The sequence below is a fragment of the Chelon labrosus genome (assembly GCF_963514085.1).
Source record: "Chelon labrosus genome assembly, chromosome: 8".
NCBI classification, from domain to species: Eukaryota; Metazoa; Chordata; class Actinopteri; order Mugiliformes; family Mugilidae; genus Chelon; species Chelon labrosus.
In genome coordinates this window covers 21,437,253-21,455,691 of record NC_140358.1, presented here as the reverse complement: position 1 = coordinate 21,455,691, position 18,439 = coordinate 21,437,253, and the positions used below count along the sequence as shown (strand labels likewise).

At 41.3% G+C, this 18,439-nt stretch overlaps 1 protein-coding gene across 1 annotated transcript in view; it reads left to right on the top strand.

Annotated features, from left to right (window-relative positions):
* The window catches only part of aff2 (AF4/FMR2 family, member 2), a gene marked incomplete at its 5' end in the record, with an annotated part of 162,671 nt that extends 147,247 nt beyond the window's left edge, over positions 1 to 15,424 (top strand). Inside the window, 9 exons of the mRNA XM_084549763.1 lie at positions 153 to 408; positions 948 to 1,081; positions 1,744 to 1,807; positions 2,424 to 2,560; positions 4,699 to 4,770; positions 6,992 to 7,085; positions 9,856 to 9,908; positions 12,544 to 12,782; positions 13,621 to 15,424. Of these exons, the coding sequence (XP_084405889.1) occupies positions 153 to 408; positions 948 to 1,081; positions 1,744 to 1,807; positions 2,424 to 2,560; positions 4,699 to 4,770; positions 6,992 to 7,085; positions 9,856 to 9,908; positions 12,544 to 12,782; positions 13,621 to 13,742 (1,171 nt within the window). The 3' untranslated portion in view covers positions 13,743 to 15,424. The remainder of the gene's footprint in view (positions 1 to 152; positions 409 to 947; positions 1,082 to 1,743; positions 1,808 to 2,423; positions 2,561 to 4,698; positions 4,771 to 6,991; positions 7,086 to 9,855; positions 9,909 to 12,543; positions 12,783 to 13,620) is intronic.
* Positions 15,425 to 18,439: the final 3,015 nt, after the last annotated feature.

The window sequence follows — 18,439 nt, the reverse complement described above, 5'->3', positions numbered from 1 at the left end:
TGATTCATCCAAAACCGCTCTGATCTCCAAGATAACTGGAGGATAAATACAGGCCAAATCCAAGCGTTCGGTGCCGCTGTGCAAAATAAACAAATAATCTCACGGCTTTGTCATGTTTGTGCCTCTCCCTCTGTGTTTGTGTGCGTTTTCAGCAGCTCTCTAAACAGGAAGCAGTCCCGGCGGCGCGATGAGAAGCTGCTCCCACCCCTCCTGTCGCCGCTCTCCGACGATCCCCCTCGCAAGCGAACCCTCGACGCCGGTTCCTCCCTCACCCAGGAGGGGGGCGCCGCCACCGGGATGCTGCCGTGCACCACGACCTCCGCCGTCACCGCCGCCGCCGCCTCGTCTTCCTCGCACAGGCACAGGAGAGGCGAAGGAAAGGCTTCGTCGCATGTGAGGAATGGCAGTGTAAGTTGTCATGAAGTTAATACATAGAGTGCCGCTTAAAAGTACTTGCACCGTTCAGGATTTCTGCATAAAAATCACTCAAAACCTCAGCGGATTTTCACACAAGTCCTCACAGTTCACAACAAGAACCCAATCAAACAAATAACACAGAAATATTATACTTTATTCAGGAAAGTGACCCAATATTACATATCTATGAGGCGCATGAGTAAGTGCTCAGATTACGAGTTAATTTCAAGGCCATATTAGAGTCATAATGAGACAACACATCTTTACTGAAGTGTATAATGAGACTGACAAAGGATCTTTCTGAGGAGCACAGAAAAAAAAAAGAGTCTTTGTTGCTCATCAGGCTGGAAAAGGTCACAAAACCATCTCTGAAGAGTTTGGAGTCAACAAATCCACAGTTCAGACGGATTGTGCGATCGGAGTGGACGAGAAACCAAGAAGAAAGTAGCTGGTCGATGAAAAAAAAAAAAAAAAAACCACACGCATTATAACACTAATTAACACAAGTTTCAATGGCCTCTTTACTACAGGAAATGGATCCCCACAGCGAGAAGCCTTGTGGAGACGGTTACCATGCCAACGGCCACTCAGACTCTGACGTGTGGTCGGAACCGCCGCTGGATCCTGCAGAACCTCGCAGGCCAAAACTGTCGTTTAGTGACACGTATGTAGAAACACACAGCAACACATGTTTTATGACTCGAGAGCCGTTGTATAAATGTGATGTTTTGTGTTCCTTTATCAAAATATGCATATTATGTTCAGAGTAACTCTTTCTATTGGTGATCTATAAAAGATCTGTTGACGTTCTGTACTTAGAGACGTAGCCTGATTAGACTGAATATCATTTGCACCCAGCCCATCCTTGGTTCTGGGTTTTGGGGGGGAGAAGCTAGAAGCCACTTTTCTCTTCTCTGCCGCTACACAGCTGGTTTTATTTTCCTATAACTCTAAGTAAAGGGACAAACAGTGGCCTGTTAGTTTAATGTATATGATACAAACAGCTGAAATCACCTCACCGCTCGTCCAGTTATGTTGAAACCTGGAAAGATGATACATCTTCTGACTTATTCGTCCCAAAAGGTTTCTGCATTATTCATGAAACAACGTGTTTTGTTGTTATACTAAGGTTACACTCTGCCTGAGGAATGTATACCTAAGTAGGCTGCTGTTACAAAGCTCACTGCCAGCTACTTGTAGTCAGTGATTATGTAAATCACTCTCTATCGGGCAGTTTTTTCTTTCTTTTTTTCAGTTTTTGTTAAAGGACTGGTCCGTGCAGCCCGATGCTCTTCATGTTCTTTTCTTCTTCTGTGGTTCTTCCAGAGTCCACAGCGCCGACTACTACATGCAGGAAGCCAAGAGACTGAAGCACAAGGCTGACGCTTTGGTAAGAAGCTGTGTGGCTCAACACTTCACTGCAAACCAATCAAGGAATAATACACAGATTTACCCCTCCATGCTCAAGTACACAGAGGAGGCAAAGAGAAGACAGATGGTTAGATACACACAGAAGAAAAAATCATTTAAAAACACACAATATTATCGTCTACAGTCGAGACTGTAATTATGTGTGCACTGTAAGTCTCCGCAGAATGAAATCCTACTTTGTATCGAGGGCCGTACTGTATAATTTGTGTTATTTATTGCACCATTTGTCTCCCAGGGAACATTGCATTCAAGGACTGATGATGTCTGCAAGATTATACAATATCAAAAGAATTATCGGATCCCCCTCGAACAATGAAATGAGATTTACTTAACTTGTTATTTATCTTATGTTTACGTGTTGTTTCCTCACATTTATCTGGGGATTTGCATCTTAGCAGGAGATTACTCCGAGAGAAGGCTGCGCGTCTGCCAGGACGCTGTTGAGATGTCGCTTATTCCGTCTCTTATTCCTCCCTCTGTCTCCCCTCTTGTCACGTTTCTTTTCATGTCGCCTTTGTCTCCTTCACTCCGTCTCTGCCTGCCTCTTCCCTTTCCGTGCAACCCCGCGCCTGCAGATGGACAAGTTCGGCAAAGCGGTGAACTACGCGGACGGCGCTCTCTCGTTCATAGAGTGTGGAAATGCCATGGAGCGAGACCCGCTGGAGGCCAAATCGCCGTATACGATGTACTCTGAGACCGTGGAGCTTATCAGGTATGGATGGAGAGGAAAATGAACAGAAGCGATTTTGCTAAAAGCTTGAGTTTAAAACCGCTGAGTTTTTGAATGAGTTTGCAGAATGAAACTGATGTTATTTCTCGGGGAGGCGTCTTTAAAGCACTGTGATATTACTATAAGGGAAATGAAGCCGTTGTTTAATCGTTTGAGAGAGTGTGGAGTGCTGAGAGGAGATACTATATATGACGATGTACACTAAATGTGTTAAATCACTGTTACACATTTTACAGATACTATAGAGACATCTTAAAGGGGAACTACTTTTTTTTACAACCTGGACCTTATTTCTGGCATAAAATACAATCGTTTACTCACCCATATAACTTTTGTGTAATTTGTATTGGTTCGGGAGATAAATAGATCAGCGTTGTCCATATAGTGGGAGTGACTGGGGCACCGAAACGCAGCCTCTAAATAACGTGAAACTCATTAATTTCACCAATATTTTGTTATCGTATGCCAGTGCTATTCCCCGTTGAGTCCGGAGTTTGCTGTTATCATCATCCGGGGGTCTGTAGATTGACCTACAGACCCCGGATGATGTCTTCTGACCTGGATGATGTCATCTCTGAGTGCCGTGCTATTCCCCGTTGAGTCCGGAGTTACCTGTTATCATCATCCACCAGCATACGATAACAAAATATTGGTGAAATGAACGAGTTTCACGGCAGATAATGTGTTATTTAGAGGCTGCGTTTCGGTGCCCCAGTCACTCCCACTATATGGATATTCACTGATTATTATCTCCCAAACGACTACAAATTACACAAAAGTTATATGGGTGAGTAAATGATAGTATTTTATGCCTGAAATAAGGTACAAGTTGTAAAAAAAACAGTAGTTCCCCTTTAAATTGGAAGCAAACATGAACATGTGTTTAAAAGCAGGTGCTGTAGCAAACGGGTCTGTGCTCAGGTGTGAAAATGCGAGTGTGTGTGATTATATATAAAAACTATAACCACATCTAAATGAAATATACAAGAAAAACATGCAGTAATTCATGGTTGTCACACCTGATTGTACGTGGACTTCAACTCTTACTAATGAGGTGCATGACTCATTCTGATTCAAACACCTAGAAATGCCTTAATAGAAATAATAATGGATTCATATGCTACACATCCTTTCATCGCTATCACCGCGAGGCATAATTTCACAACAAATGTAGCCTAACAAAAGAAAATAACTTTTTATGGCTCAATCTGCATGAAACCAGAGCTCCATTCATAAGCAGCAGGACTCCTCCAGCGTTGTATTTTCTGTCTTTTTTTTTTTTCCCGCGGCCCCACAGACCCGCCGGGTTGCTAATCAGTGTATTTAACTAGCTGTTGCATTACCGCATCTCCGCGGGTTTTTGAGAGCTGTCATTGTGTGAAGTCGCTAAGTGCAACTTCAGGAGCGCAAACTGAGAATAACAAATGGCTGCCACAGCACGTCTGAAAGCTGGCAGGCTGACAGCGGGGTGGCGCGGCGAGTCTTTTAACTCAAGTGCTCAGGTTCAAGATCCGCTTGTCCTCGCTCATCCATCGCGCTGAAGTGTCCTTGAGCAAGACGCTGAATTGTCACCAGCTGCACGGCGGCCCATCAGTGGCCCCGACCTCTGACCTCCCCCCGAGGAAGGGGGCAGGAGAAAGGACAAGAATTTCCTTTCAGAGATCAATACAGTATTAAGTCGGAGCTGCTTTCCCTCGATGCACCTGTCTCGGCTGAGTTTCATTTTGACTGATAGTCCGTCACACTAAGCTGAAGGGGTTTATCAGGTCACTGAAGACAGGAGGCAACAGCTGACCCTTACGATAATGGTCAGGATGCCTAATAAATAACAGAAGGAGAAACGTATCCTCTCACAGAGTCAGATAAATCTAACCTGCAGCTTGTTTTTGCCTAAAGCCACTTCAGCAGAGTTTCTGTTGACTGCCAGCGAGCTGAAGAAATTAATCACTAACAGTCATTTCACCAATTTATGAGTGATTTCAACCTTGATTTTCTTATTAAAATGAACCGTGAGTATGTGGTGCATTCTGATTTTCTGAGGAAAAACCTGAAATGTATTTACATGGCACTGTCAGAATCGTGTGGAAGGATGATGACTAATGAGCGTCTGTCTGCTGCAGGTATGCCATGAGGTTGAAGAACTTCACCAGCCATTCAGCCACCGTCGCTGAGAAGAAACTAGCCGTGTTGTGGTACGATTCTCTTCTATCGTGTGTGTGTGTGTGTGTGTGTCAAAATCTTCCAACGCAGCTATTCCAATCCTAGTTTTTATTTTAACCAGAAACCAAAAACTCTTCAAAGTCTGTCTTCTTTTTGTGTTTTATGAATAATTGAATTCTTAAATTGGCCTGGTGGTTTTTCTTACACATCATACATTCCCTCTCGTCTCCTGTCATCTCTCTATTGTCTAATGAAAACAAACAGAATTATAAATGCTCAAACTATAAAACTCTTGTTTTGGGTGTTGCAAGCGTCAAGCTGGAGTCACCCACCCCTCTCTAAACTGAACAACTTGTTAGAATATAAAGGTTTTTAGACATGGGCGCCACTTGTCCATGAGGACTTGTGTGAGATTTCATAATCTGTATAGTCTGCACCAGGGGTGTCAAACATGTGGCCCACCTACAGGGTCTAATCTGGCCGACAGCATGAATTTGAAAAGTGCATAAACTACATAGAAGACTTTAAATCCAATTTTTTAGTATATATAACTGCTATTCCTGATTTTGTCTGGTGTTTTAGTCAGACACCCAAAACTAAAGAGCGGTCAGCAATGTGCAGGACTTATTTTTCTGAATAAATTTCAAGTTGTTCATAAAATGTTTTGTAAAAGGAGAGTTCATTAAATGTGAACATTTCGTAACGTAATTCTTTGCACTAAAACAAAGGAAAATTTAGTTTTTTAAGGGTTATTATGCTGTTATGTTACTGGTCCGACCCGCTTCACATCAGTTTTAGGCTGCATGCGGCCCCTGAACTAAAACGAGTTCGACTCCCCTGGTTTACACTGTCAAATCAGCGTATACAGTTTTGTGATGGATACTGAAATGAGACATTTTCGAGTCTGCCCATTGATCTGATTCTCTATCAACTCCCTTATTTATCCCTGATCAGTTTTCTGTGCGGCTGGAAGCTGTGTGCTAGCTGTAGCATCATTCTGTCACCATTTAAACTGAATGAAATGAGAGGAAGTCTGAGCACATTTACGTTTTCTTAGTCAACAAAAAAAAAAAAAAGATTCTGCCAGGACTTCCAGCTTAAGATTTTTACTTTGGATAAGTCAAAGGCTGCCCATGCTGTGCAGAAATATTGTTCAGCATGTTGATGATGCTTTATAACTTAAAATGAGCGTTTTACAGATATTATCAGATAACTAGTGGCGCTCCTCTCTTCCATTGTCATTGTTCTGAAACTATCAGGAAAACATGTTGGCATTGACACTGGAGAATGATAATCTAAGAGGCATACTAAAATAGCTGAAACCAGTTCTTAATGTCCATCTGTCCCAGATTTATGACACAAACTGTAAAAAACAAGATTTCACTTAAACTTCAGATCCTGCAGCTGCAAAAAAACAGACAATAATATTAGTAGTTGTCGCTCAGGGAGCTGAAATTATTTGCAAGTAATGTGAGCAGTGCTGCAGCGTGAGAGCAATAAAGAGGATCGTTTAACATGAAGTTGGATGCGAAAGAAAGAGAAAAAAAAAAGTCCTTCTAAAAGCACAGTGGTCCCTGACTTTGACGGGAGGTCAAGGGGATTTGCCAGTCACGGAGATGGATAAGAATATTATAGACTTGTTGCAGGTGACAGTGCACTGTCGGGTGCAGTGACCTGACAGTGATGACGGTGACAGCAGCCTGCATGAAGTCTGTGAGGCAGCTGTTGCGCTGAGAAACCGGTGCATGACTTCTACAACAACCCCGCCGCACTTGTCAGTCGTACCTGTATTTTTATGACAAATAAGAGAAGATCTGTAAATGTGAACATCTTAAATCAACTGCTCACGCTACTTTAAAGCAAATCTGTGCTTGTGGATCTCCATAAAGCTAATCCGATTATACTGGAGACAGCCTATAGATGGTAGAATTATTGAGTTTAAATCACACTTATTTCATTTTTACTACGGTGATGCGCAAACATATTGAATGCAAATCCATCACTGTGTGCGTTGTGTTTAAACAAAGTAGTGTAAACGCAAAATGTGTGCTTCTCTGTTTTCATCTCACGGTTTCATCTCACATTTCCCACATTCTTCACTCGGCTGAAGTTCGTCCTAATCCGCGAGGACTTGCGGGGCCGCGTTTGAAGTCTGGGCGCATTTTGTGCGGATGACATGAAAATAATACTGAGGATGGAGCTTTAAAGGGAATTTGTACAGAGGATTCATCTCTGATGCTTTTGTTTCCATAGTAACCGCTGTCTGTCTCTGCTGTATCTGAGGATGTTCCATCTGAAGAAAGACCACGCTGTCAAGTACTCGCGGTCGCTCATGGAGTACTTCAAGGTAACACACACACACACACACACACACACACACATATATATACGGACACAGACTTGATTTCCTTCCCCTCCCTCTCCCCCTCTCTCTCGCTCCCTCTCCCTCTCCCCCTCCCGCTCTCTCGCTCCCTCTCTCTCATTTTTCCCTTTTGTGAAAAACACGCAAAGCCAATTACAATCCCTCAAATACATTTCATATTCATTTTCATGGTGCCTGTGCATTAATTTTGCATGGCGTTATTAAATTCCATTCTTTCTCCTTGATATTAATGTATTAATTAGCTCCATCAATCATCGCAGTGGATTGTTAGGGTTTAATGTGCTTGTTTTGATTAATTATGTTTAGTTTAATTAATTACTGAGGATGTCATTATCACAGCGCTGCATTTGCATTGATGGGATTGGATTTCTGGGAAGCGGCTGACTGGGGGTTTAGCCGTGCATGTGTGCGCAGGCTGTGTACATACATGTGTTGACAGGAAGTCGGAGCAGTTCGCTCTGAAATGAAAGTGACACAAAAAAAACAACCAAACCACTTCTCTAATGCAGTTATGCACACAACACATTAGTGTGGATTTTAAATTCCTCTGAACCATATTACATCCTTGTAAATGTTTAGAAGTTAAACTAAAGGATACCAACATATTAGCATTAATATTTAGCTGATGCTTTTCTCTACGATGGTTTAAATATGAAATATTTCAGGTATTAATTACTACAGAATAAATCAGTTGGTTAAACTTTCATGGGAAGTTCTTTGTAATGTCTGTAAAGGGACAATATATATTTTTAGAAAAAGCCATTTTGCTGCTACTGGCACATTTACAGCAATGTTTATTGTGCTGTGTTCACACTACCAGTGAAACGGAAACAGTTTATAAGTCATTTTCAAGGGAAGCTGGTGCTCCAATGGTCAACAAAACATAAGGGTTTGTTTCAAATCTTTATTGTCAAAGGGATGACAACATAACACTGAGTGTGCTAATGGTATAGCAGTGCTATAGCAGCCAGTGTTTCTGTTATGGTTTTGTGATTAGTCTTCCTGGGGTTCTGTTTCCTGTTTTATTTTGTTAAGTTCTTGGTTTCCTGTCTTGTGTTTTCCCCTTTGATTGATTCATTGATTTCTCCTTGTGAGCTCAGCCCTGATTTGTTTCACCTGTGTCTCGTCACCCCTCTGTCCCGTGTGTGTATATAAAGCCCTGCCTTCCCCGTCTTTCTCTGTCACGTCATACTTGTCTGGTTACTTATCTCATAGGACTTTTGTCTTCCTGGATTCCTGCGGTCTCTGCAGCGTTTTTTGTTTTGTCTTGCTTTTTTATTAAACATATTTTCGTGCCAACTCCTGCCTCAGCCCACTCTGTCCTGCATTTGGGTCCTACCCCCATAATCCTGCAAACCCCTTTGACAGAACAACGTGACCCTCCTCGTCAAAAGGGGAAGGCCATCAAACATCTTCTTAGCTTAGATTTTGGGCTGGAAATCATCAGCTGAATTTGGCAACACTGCACTTATTAACAATGCAGCTGGCCACACTTGGCCATAACGTTGTTCATAGTGTGAACTTAACATGAATGTGTCCTGTCCCTGTCAAATAAATAAAAAAATAAATACAGTTGAGAAAGAATCTTTACTGACATGGCATCACAATTTGGAGACAGCAGGCCGTTAGCATAGCCTAGCATATATTGACATGTTTGAAAGGCGGCAAACGGCTAGCCTGACTCAATCCAAAGGTTAAACAAAAAGAAACAAGTAATAAGTAATATAAAACTGCAGTTTCTATTGCACTTTTTCGAGATGCAGGTTAATTAGTGAGATTTAAAGCTCAAGGTTAGCGCATTGTGTCACTTTCTCCCAGCTAGCAACAGCTAGCTCTTTTTCCTGTTTCTGGTGCTAATTAAGCTAACCGTCACTTGCTGCTGCTTCGTATCTAAGGGGCTAGATGAGGTGTGCGTTCAGCTTTTTATTTAGTTTATTTTTGGAACGTGAATTTGCATTTTTCAAAGAGGTTAGCTATCGCATTTAATGTAAATTTTGTCACGGCTGTAGCAAGGACGGTAGGACCCAAATGCAAGACAATTTAATGGCGCCTTACAAAAATCAAAAAACAAAAGGCGGGTGAGGTGGAGGTGAGCAGGTAAAAGTCCAAAACACAAATCCAACGAAAGCTAAATATACACACAAGGCCAGACGGGATAATGAGACGCAGGTGAAAACAATTGGGCTGGAGCACACGCTAACATTTAGGTAAACGGAAAGAAACAAGGAGAAGACTTTTTTTCAAAGTAAAACAAGAAAAACATACACAAAAATTATTAAAAAGTCCAAAAACTGAAACTACTAATAATAAAAAAGTCCAAGCTCAAAAAAACAAAGTACCATGACAAATGGTGCACGCTTAACACTTTTCTTTCTCCAGGCTTTCTTTTCCTTGATGTAGTCAATATAGCAATATTATGCCACCTAAAATTGTCCTCAGATGAAAATATTTCACTGCTTTTATCAGATAACCTCTTCAATGTTTAATTTAAATAACGCTCTTAAATGGCTGAAGCCTCGGGAGGTTAAATTGTCTAATTTTACACAAAGAATTCAGAACAGAAATTACGTCAATTTCTCTTTCTTTTTTATTGAAAGAACATTCTGCGGATAATACGTCTGCACTTTTACTCAGAGAAACTTTTGAATGACACATTTTCTTTTTTTTTTTTTGCTTGTAAAATATTGTTTGCTCTTTCAGCGTGGTTAAATAAATGTGTGTTTTTGTGATACAGAATTCCGCCAAGAGTTCCCACCAAGCACCCTCACCCTGGAGGACCAATGGGAAGTGAGTACACACACACACACACACACACACACACACACACAGTATCACCTCCCTTCGTTCACCTAGATAATTGAGAATTTATAATCCACCGGAGCTCGCTCTGCTGCAGAATACCATGGCGCCCCTGACAGCCACTTGCTCAAACAAACCCCTCAGGAAGCAAATAAAGGGATTGATTTGTTGTAGATGTGAGAAGGAGAGGACTGGAGGGGCTGCCGAGTGCCGGGTGAGAAGGAGTGATGGAGGGAGTGATGATAGATGGAGGAGGAGAGGCGTGGAAGAGCCGCGGATGTGAAGCTAATGAGTTTGGACAGCTCTGACGCTGCACAACAGCAGGACCGGAGCTCTGTGTTTGCTTGGGTGTGTGTGCATCGGTGTGTGTGTGTGGGTGTGTGTGTGTGTGTGTGGCATTGAATCAGGCAGAAGTTGTGGGTCAGCGAGGGTCAAGGCCACATCATGGACATTACATCACTGCCAGAGTCACACACCCAGCTGTGCAACGACAGGGGGAGAAGTTTGTGCTCACATGTCTGTGGAGTGAATATCAGAAGTGCTACAACCTGAAATTATAACTCTTTGTTGTATTTTAAACAGCCCCCCGTAACGTCAAAGCCACAACAAAACGCTGGTGTTTTGTCTGACTAATTCCCGCCGTAATTAATGTGCAGCATTATAAAGATTAGCATACTGTATCGTTGTTAATTTAGTTGTTATTCAACGTTTCTATCAAAAGCAAGTATGCAATTATAACAACGTGAAGCCTTTGTCTCATTTACCAGTGGTGTTTTTGTGATAACAAACCACCAGGCTAAAGCTGCACCAATCAATGCATTTATACTAACAATGCTTCAATTTACTATAGGTGTTATTCATAGTGAAAAAAAACTCCGCAGAGAAATCATCAACCCTGCAGGTGCATCGTCTCCAGAGTGAAATTCACTCTAGAGCTCATTGATTTGGTTGCATGACCAACACAAATAAATTGATTTGGTTCTGTCTTACCGCTCTGAGCAGCTTTGTTTTTTAGTCACAACAGGTAGCCGTACAATACTGCCCAGAAATTACCAAACAACAGACTTAATTAGCAGCACTCGGCGTCGAGCAGGTAAAAAAAAATAATCAGACTTTCAACAGACCTTGGTGGTGACAGAATATCGAACTTCATCTGGTGACCAGTAACACAACTTAAAAGGCTGTCTTTGTATTTGACAGTGGTGATAACAACTTGTTGCTCTGCCACCTAGTGCCCAGAAAGAAATAGTAAAAGTAGATTTAATGCCGCTACATATGACATGTTTCCTGGATGTTGTTACCCATCATCCCCTCATCTCTTACCTATTTACAGTCCTGAACAGGCTGATTATCAATCGCTTTTCCTAGCAAAAACACAGGAACTACACATTTGGTTAAAGTTGTGTTTTCCCTCTAGCACCATCTGTGGTGGAAAGTGGTAATTAGAGAAGATAAGATTCAGATGGCACATGCACAGTTATACATAGTACAATGCACAGTGAAATGTATTTTTGTACCTGCAGGAAGTAGTAAAAAAGTAATACGGTGAAAACAGTAATAAAAAATAAAAAACGAATTATGGACTGTAACTGAGAATGTAAACTTGAAGGGGGTAGCTCGTATATACATACATTTACAATATTTTAGAGCAGCTGTGTGATTAAAGTGCAGTGATGCAGTGGTATTTAAGTCTAGTTGAGGCTCAGAGTTGAGCAGACGGATGGTATGGGGATAGAAACTCTTCTTCAGCCTCTCAGCCTTTGTCCTCAGACAGAGGAAACATCGGCCTGATGGCGGTAGAGAGAAGAGAAAGTGTCCGGGGTGACTGGGCTGTTCCAGGATCTTATTGGCCCTTAACCTGCAAGGTTTTGTATAAATGTTCTGCAGGTTGGGGAGGGGGATTCTGATGGTCCGCTGTGCTGAACGGACCACTCTTTCGAGGGCCAGGAAGTCCTGCCTGGTACAATTTTCCATCCAGGTAGTGATGCTCCTACACAAGATGCTCTCAGTGGTGCAGGTGTTAAAGTTCCTGAGCACCTTGAGAGGGAGCTTAAAGTCTCTGAGGCGTCTGGGGAGGTAGAGAAGGTGATGGGTCCATGACAGGTCCTGTGAGATGGTCACTCCCAAGTATCTGATAGTGTCCACTCTTTCCACTTCAGAGCCACTGATAATAAGTGGATGCAAGTCCCTCTGTTGTTTCCTGCTGAAGTCCACTTTAAGTTCCTTTGTTTTGCTGACGTTCAGCAGGAGGTGGTTCTCCCGGCAAAACCACAATTGCATGTCATCTATAATAAGAATGCTAACTTCAGACTTGTATAGTTTAGTTTAACTCTGAAGTATAGATTGCAGAGGATGCAGTATTGTCATTCTGTAAGTGGAATAGCAGCGTACTTGATGACGCACCCAACATGCTACTCCAATTACTCCCTTTTGTGCAGAGATGTTGCCACAGACACCCAATAAAAAAAAAAATTGTTATTATAATGGGTAACATAAACATAAAAGCATAAATTAACAATAAGTTGAGAAACACTTTAAACTCAAAACCCCCGTCCAGCATTTGGAGCCTCCTGCTTAGATTTCCTGTCATTGCTGGGACTTACTGCCTCTCTGTATTTTCCAGAGTCAATGGGACTCCTTCTCCGCTCTCACTCAGCCCCTCCCCAGCCAGCAGCGGAGGAGGAGGGGGAGGAGGAGGAGGAGCCGGAGGAGGATCTGGAGGTGCGCTAGGGTCAACAGGGAGCGTGGCTATTCCCCAGCGGATTCATCACATGGCCGCCAGTCATGTTAACATCACCAACAACATCCTGCGGAGCTATGAGCACTGGGAGACGGCTGACAGACTGGCCACTGACAGCCAAGGTAGGACTACAGTGAGTCTACATGACAGTATGTATTTACAGATCAGTGTCTGCTCACTATAGAACAAAAGGAGGGAAATCAATCAACTCTCTGTTGAATATTTACTATCACATCCATGATTTATACGTCTAACTTCCTGGAAATATTGATAGCGATGAATCTTTTTTTTGCACTGGTTTTTCTTGCATAGTGTGTTTCGCTGCTTGCACTAAACTGCTGTTTCTTCTTCTGCAATATTAAAGCCTGTGCTCCAGAGAGGTGCATGAACACCCACCTGACAGCCTGACAGCAGGCATTTAGGAGAGCAAAAGTAAAAGCTTTTATGAACTGGCGATAGGTCACGGTCACAGCCATGCAGAGTGGGTAGGCAGCTGAATATTTAGGACTACAGAGACGATGCTGATTCTTACTACTGAGTGAAAAGTAAATAAATAAAACACATTTGCAATAACTGCATTTGATGCCATAAACTATTTAATTCCACTAAAAGGCTAAAACTGTGGAGAGGACGTTCAATAATCAGTTATAAATAGGTTGTGTAAGTTATTTTTGCATAGTAATATATATATAGTAGATGCTTTACTGTTTAATTATCGCCATATTTTTATAATAAAACTATTTACTTCCTCTCTGCTCAACAAACTGCAGGCATGACTGATGGGATGAGTTATGTTCACTTATAAATAAGTGACTCATCTGAGTTTTTTTTTTCCTTTTCCTTTCCTCTTCCTCCATCAGAAAAAAACAGCAGCTGTATTTATGTGTTTTCATTTGAGCACGAGGAGCAGCAGCAGGTCCGCTGACCCTCAGTAACTCTGTCTCTCCCTCCTGTACGTAGACTTCTTCCAGGAGCTGGACTCCGTGATGGAACCGTTGAGTCAGCAGAGCAGCATGACTGAGCTGGTCCGCTACATCAGACAGGGACTGCACTGGCTCCGCATAGAGGCTCACCTGCTGTAAAGACTGGAGCGGAGCCACAACTTTAAAAAAAAAAAAAAAAAGACAGAAAAAGGCCTCCTGGGAGCTAGAACTGGGAGAACAAGTGAGAGGAGACTCAGGCTGATGCTACATCTCCCACTGGGATCCTTCAAATGACCCGACAGCCCGTACGGTAATGTAATGGTAGAGACTGGGTGGATTAATCTGGCTGAATTTTTACTGCAATTAGGACTGAGCAGTAACTTAAGTTTGGGAATTTCAACTGCGACTCACACAATACAAACTAGCATATTAAAAATCTGGCTGATGCTGCGTTTTTTGTTTTTTTGGGGTTTTTTTTGCAGCAGGCGCAACAATAAATCAGTGCAGGTAATATTCCTGAAGGGACAATGCATGATTCAAACCTCTCTATGGCCCCGATAAAGAACAAGAGAGGAAAGATAAAAAAAAAAAGGTTTTTACATTGATAGGATCATTCTCAAAGAGATAAGTGAGAGACTGATGTGATTAGAGAGGCTGAATGTAGGGAAAGAGCTCAGCAGAGGATCATCTCCTCCAGCAGTGGACCAGAAATGTGGCAGTGATTGGGACTAGAAATAAAGCCCCAGGCTGATATTGATCCAAGTGAACAAGTACCGGTCCGATCCATTAGATAAGGACCACACTAGTTAAGGAGAGAAGCTCAGCTACGACCAGTTGAGCTCAAGTAATGGAGGCTGAAATCAGTTCTCTGCCTCTATTTCAGTCCATTGTCAGCCTTCAGAGATTGACCCTCCAGAATAAACTCTGACAAACGAGGCAACCTGGCTCTGTTGTGTACGGCGTTTGTGACAAACACAGTTTCTACAACTCTAATTGGACAAACACTAGATATCAGTCCATTCAGGTTTGTTTAGATGACTGGGCTGTGAAGCTAGCATCACTTAGATTTGTCATTTTTTTCCTGGTCCAAACTGATAATCATTTAAAATTAGAAATAGACACTTGGTAATGCTGTACACTGTAGCCTTCATATTTCAGTGTAAGTATCTGGTCATTTGTAAACTAATGACAGCGTCCGGTCCTCGGTCCTAGTTTTTTCCGGTGTGTCCTGCACCGTTGACACTCGTTGGACCCGGGTCTCTGTCTTTTTGGCCGATGGAGAATGTTGAATCTTTGGTGGAGCTCGCTGGTCACAGACTCAGCTTAGCAAATTAGTGCACAAGATTAGAAACAATACAAATTAGTAGCAAACTAGAAAGTAGCAAACTACAAGTCACATAGGCAAAAACCTCTTCTGGATTTTTATCTTCATCTAGTCTAATAAACTGCACGCTAACAATGCTTCGTAGCTCTTTCTAGCTTCCTAGCTAGTCCCGCTTTTAAAATGACGAATACAGACTACTGCCACCTGCTGGTATGGAAAATTATTTCCTGTCAGTTCCTGTCTCGTCGGTTTGGTGCATCCTGCCCCTAAAGCCTTACCAAAGTCCTGTTCTTCATTTAATAATAGGAATGTTAAATGCTAATTGTTGTGGAAACGCAATCAGCCATAGAAGGCTTTCCCCCAAAACAATAAAGCCTTAAAGTGGCAGGTATTGTATTTAAACCAGGAGCTATATGATCAAAGTAAACCTTACAAATGAGATCAGATATGTTAGTACTCCTTGGGAGGCTCAGGACTGCAATAAATTTATTTTTAAAGCTGCAAATACGTCTATAAATATCAGAGCAACTCACGTGTGAGCTGTTTGTTTTAGTTGCAGTTTAGGGAGTTACCAGCTCAGCAGAACAATGGCTCAGTTTACTGGTCCTATAAATGTTGAGCTTTCGCTCGTCAAATAAAGCCTTCGTCTGGTTCTTCTCTCGCTGGTTATGGGCTTTTGTGAAATTCCACTCAGTTCTAGTTCCCATAGTAACCCACCCACTAAGGCGTCAAACACTTACGGGGGGAAAAAACTACAAGATTCAGTATGATTTGGCTCTAATTAAGCCCCCACCCACGTGCAGAGCAAGCAAACAGGGTGAAAATCTCACGTCGGCTTTTCTGCCCCGATGTCAAAAAAATGAAAAAAATCTGAGACTTTGTACAGCACTTAATGAGATCAAATCAACTGCCGGGTTGTCTTATAGTCGTTTCCCAGCATTTGTTGTGTTGTGTTGTTAGTGTGTATACGTGTACAGCTGATTGTCAAGTCTATTTAAATCATTACCTGACCGAACAATAATGATGTTTGTGTACCATAATGTACAGACTGTGACTCCTGGAAACAGTGTTTTTGTTTTTTAGTGTCTCGTGAATGAATGGGGACGTGAAAGAAGAAAAAGGGATGTGTATAAGTGTGTATGTGTGTGTGGCATATGTGCGTGTCCATGCAAAGGTTATGGCTGCATTTACACAGCACCAAACATAATGTGATTTTTAACTCTTTATGGTACATTAAAACAAAGAGGCTGCTCCGTCTATGTCCCATAGAGAATTAAAATCTGCTCGCTGTGGTCTCTGTAAATCCAGCACATCAAGCATGAGTTTTTAAGTTTTGGATCATCAGACCATTGCTGAATGTGTATGGAAGACAACGCGGATGTGAAAAGTAATTTTCACTTTAACAAAAAAAAAATAAGAGAAAAGAAAAAAAAATAGAAACTCAAGTGCCTCTATTTGTGTCCGGTGGGAATTGCTCTATTTATTTAAAAAAACAAAAAACAAAGAATGAATCTAAATAATTTTCCATACCATATTGGTATAAATATGAGATTGTTTTTCGTAAAATCAAGTGTTTCCATAAGCTTTTTACTGGCGTTTATGACGACACCAGGGTTTGGCTTTAAGAAAACAAAAGGTGTGATTTAACGTGTCAAATTTGCATCGGTTGCTTTATTTTAATTTTTTTTTATTTTAATTTTTTTTTCCAGTGATTTGAGCAAGTATGGATTTGTCTGAAATGCCTGAAAATTTAAAATCATCGCATGCAATAAATGATAGCTTCAGACCAAGAACTACTCGTGTCCATTTCAAAAAAGAAACAAAAAATAAAAAATGGTATATTTCTTGTCACATAGGTCATTTACAGTGTGAATGCAGCTAACAGTCTGAAGGAGGCAATAACACTCAAGAACAACAAAAAAACCTTAAAGAAATAGGTTGATTTTGGGATATTACACTAATTATAGTAACTTCTTGCTGAGGTGACGGGTAAGACTGCTTTAAAGTTTGTACTAATGAAGCCAGAGCTAGCAGCTAGTTAGCGTAGCTTAGCATACAGACTGGTAAAAGGACAACTGCTTGCCTGGGTCAGCCCTAAGCAGACAATGCTGCCTTCAAATGGGTTCATGTATAGCCTACCATGTTCACGAGAAAAAAATGTCAACAACAAGAGCTATACTGTGTTTGCTGACATTTCCCGAAATAGTGGTGGTTAATGGTCGGTTAATATATTTTAATTCATGCTGCCTTCAAAGTGGTTCGTGTTTACCATGTTCACGAGAAGAGAACAGCGCCCTCTTGTGGTCGTCACAACCTCTTAAATGGAAATTTTTGATAAACTCTAGAGATGTGACATGTTTGCTAATGTTTTCAGAAATTAATGATGGAAGTGAATGGTAAGTTAACATATATCCCTGTTTAGTTATATAGAGGTTTATTTGTAGTGTCATAATACTGTATGTAGGATAAAAATACTTCCTACAAGTTACCTGGTCATTAGCTTGCTAACTGTTAGCCTTGGTGGCTTCTAGATTACGAACTGTTGCCTAGCAGCAGTCTCCAGTTCCATTTGATGGAAGCATGGGTTGCAAAGCATTTTCCCTGTAAATGTATAACATGTCTGAGGAAAATGTTGATGTTTTCAAAGGGCCTACTCCTTTCCTTTCCTTTGTATTTCCTGCATTAGCTAAGTTACTCTGCAGTTAGCTTGCTAAACAGTTAGCCTTGGTGGCTTCTAGCCTCCAACAGTGGTGTTCTCACAACTTTCAGCCATGTTACGTGTCAAAGTATTTTGTGTAATCCTAAGGTCCAAAGTCCCATTTGAAGGCAACAAAATTCTGTCCTGCAATGTTCACTTCTACACATGTTGCAACCAGCTTGTTAGTTATTCACAGTAACATAAGTGTAAAAGCAACATGTTGTGTCAGTTATACGTCTAGGCGTTGGACTACACAATGACATTTTTTTACAGATTAAACATAAAAGCATTTACCATGTTTGGAGTGTTTATGCTAAGCTAAGCTAAACTAAGCTAAACTAGCAGATATTTTTACTATACAAAGATGAGTGTTCTCAGTCCTCTCACTCTCGGCAAGAAAGTTAAACTATAAAAATGGACTCGTGGTTCTTCATCTGAAAGCATAAACATGTTTACTAATGACCATTCTGGACAACAGCTTAAACTTCACTCCCTGTTGTTTAACAAAATGCCTTTCAAAGATGTCTTTTGTAGTTATTTGAGTTCATGAAGCCAAATTAGGAGTGTCCCATTGAGCCAATGAACGTCTACGACAGCCAAAAAACACAGCTCACAAACTGTCACTCTTTGACTTAAGTCGTCACAAGTCAATAGTCGATCCACGGTGTTGCTCAGTCCAATTCAATGATGTTTGGTGTTGTTTTGTTTTATGGTGAAACAGTGATGTTATTATATGGTTATTGTTAATTTCACTCAATGGTCCCTTATTTTGATTATATGCAGCGATACAATATACAATAATATGCTGTAAAAAGTCGAAACCATTGCATTGGT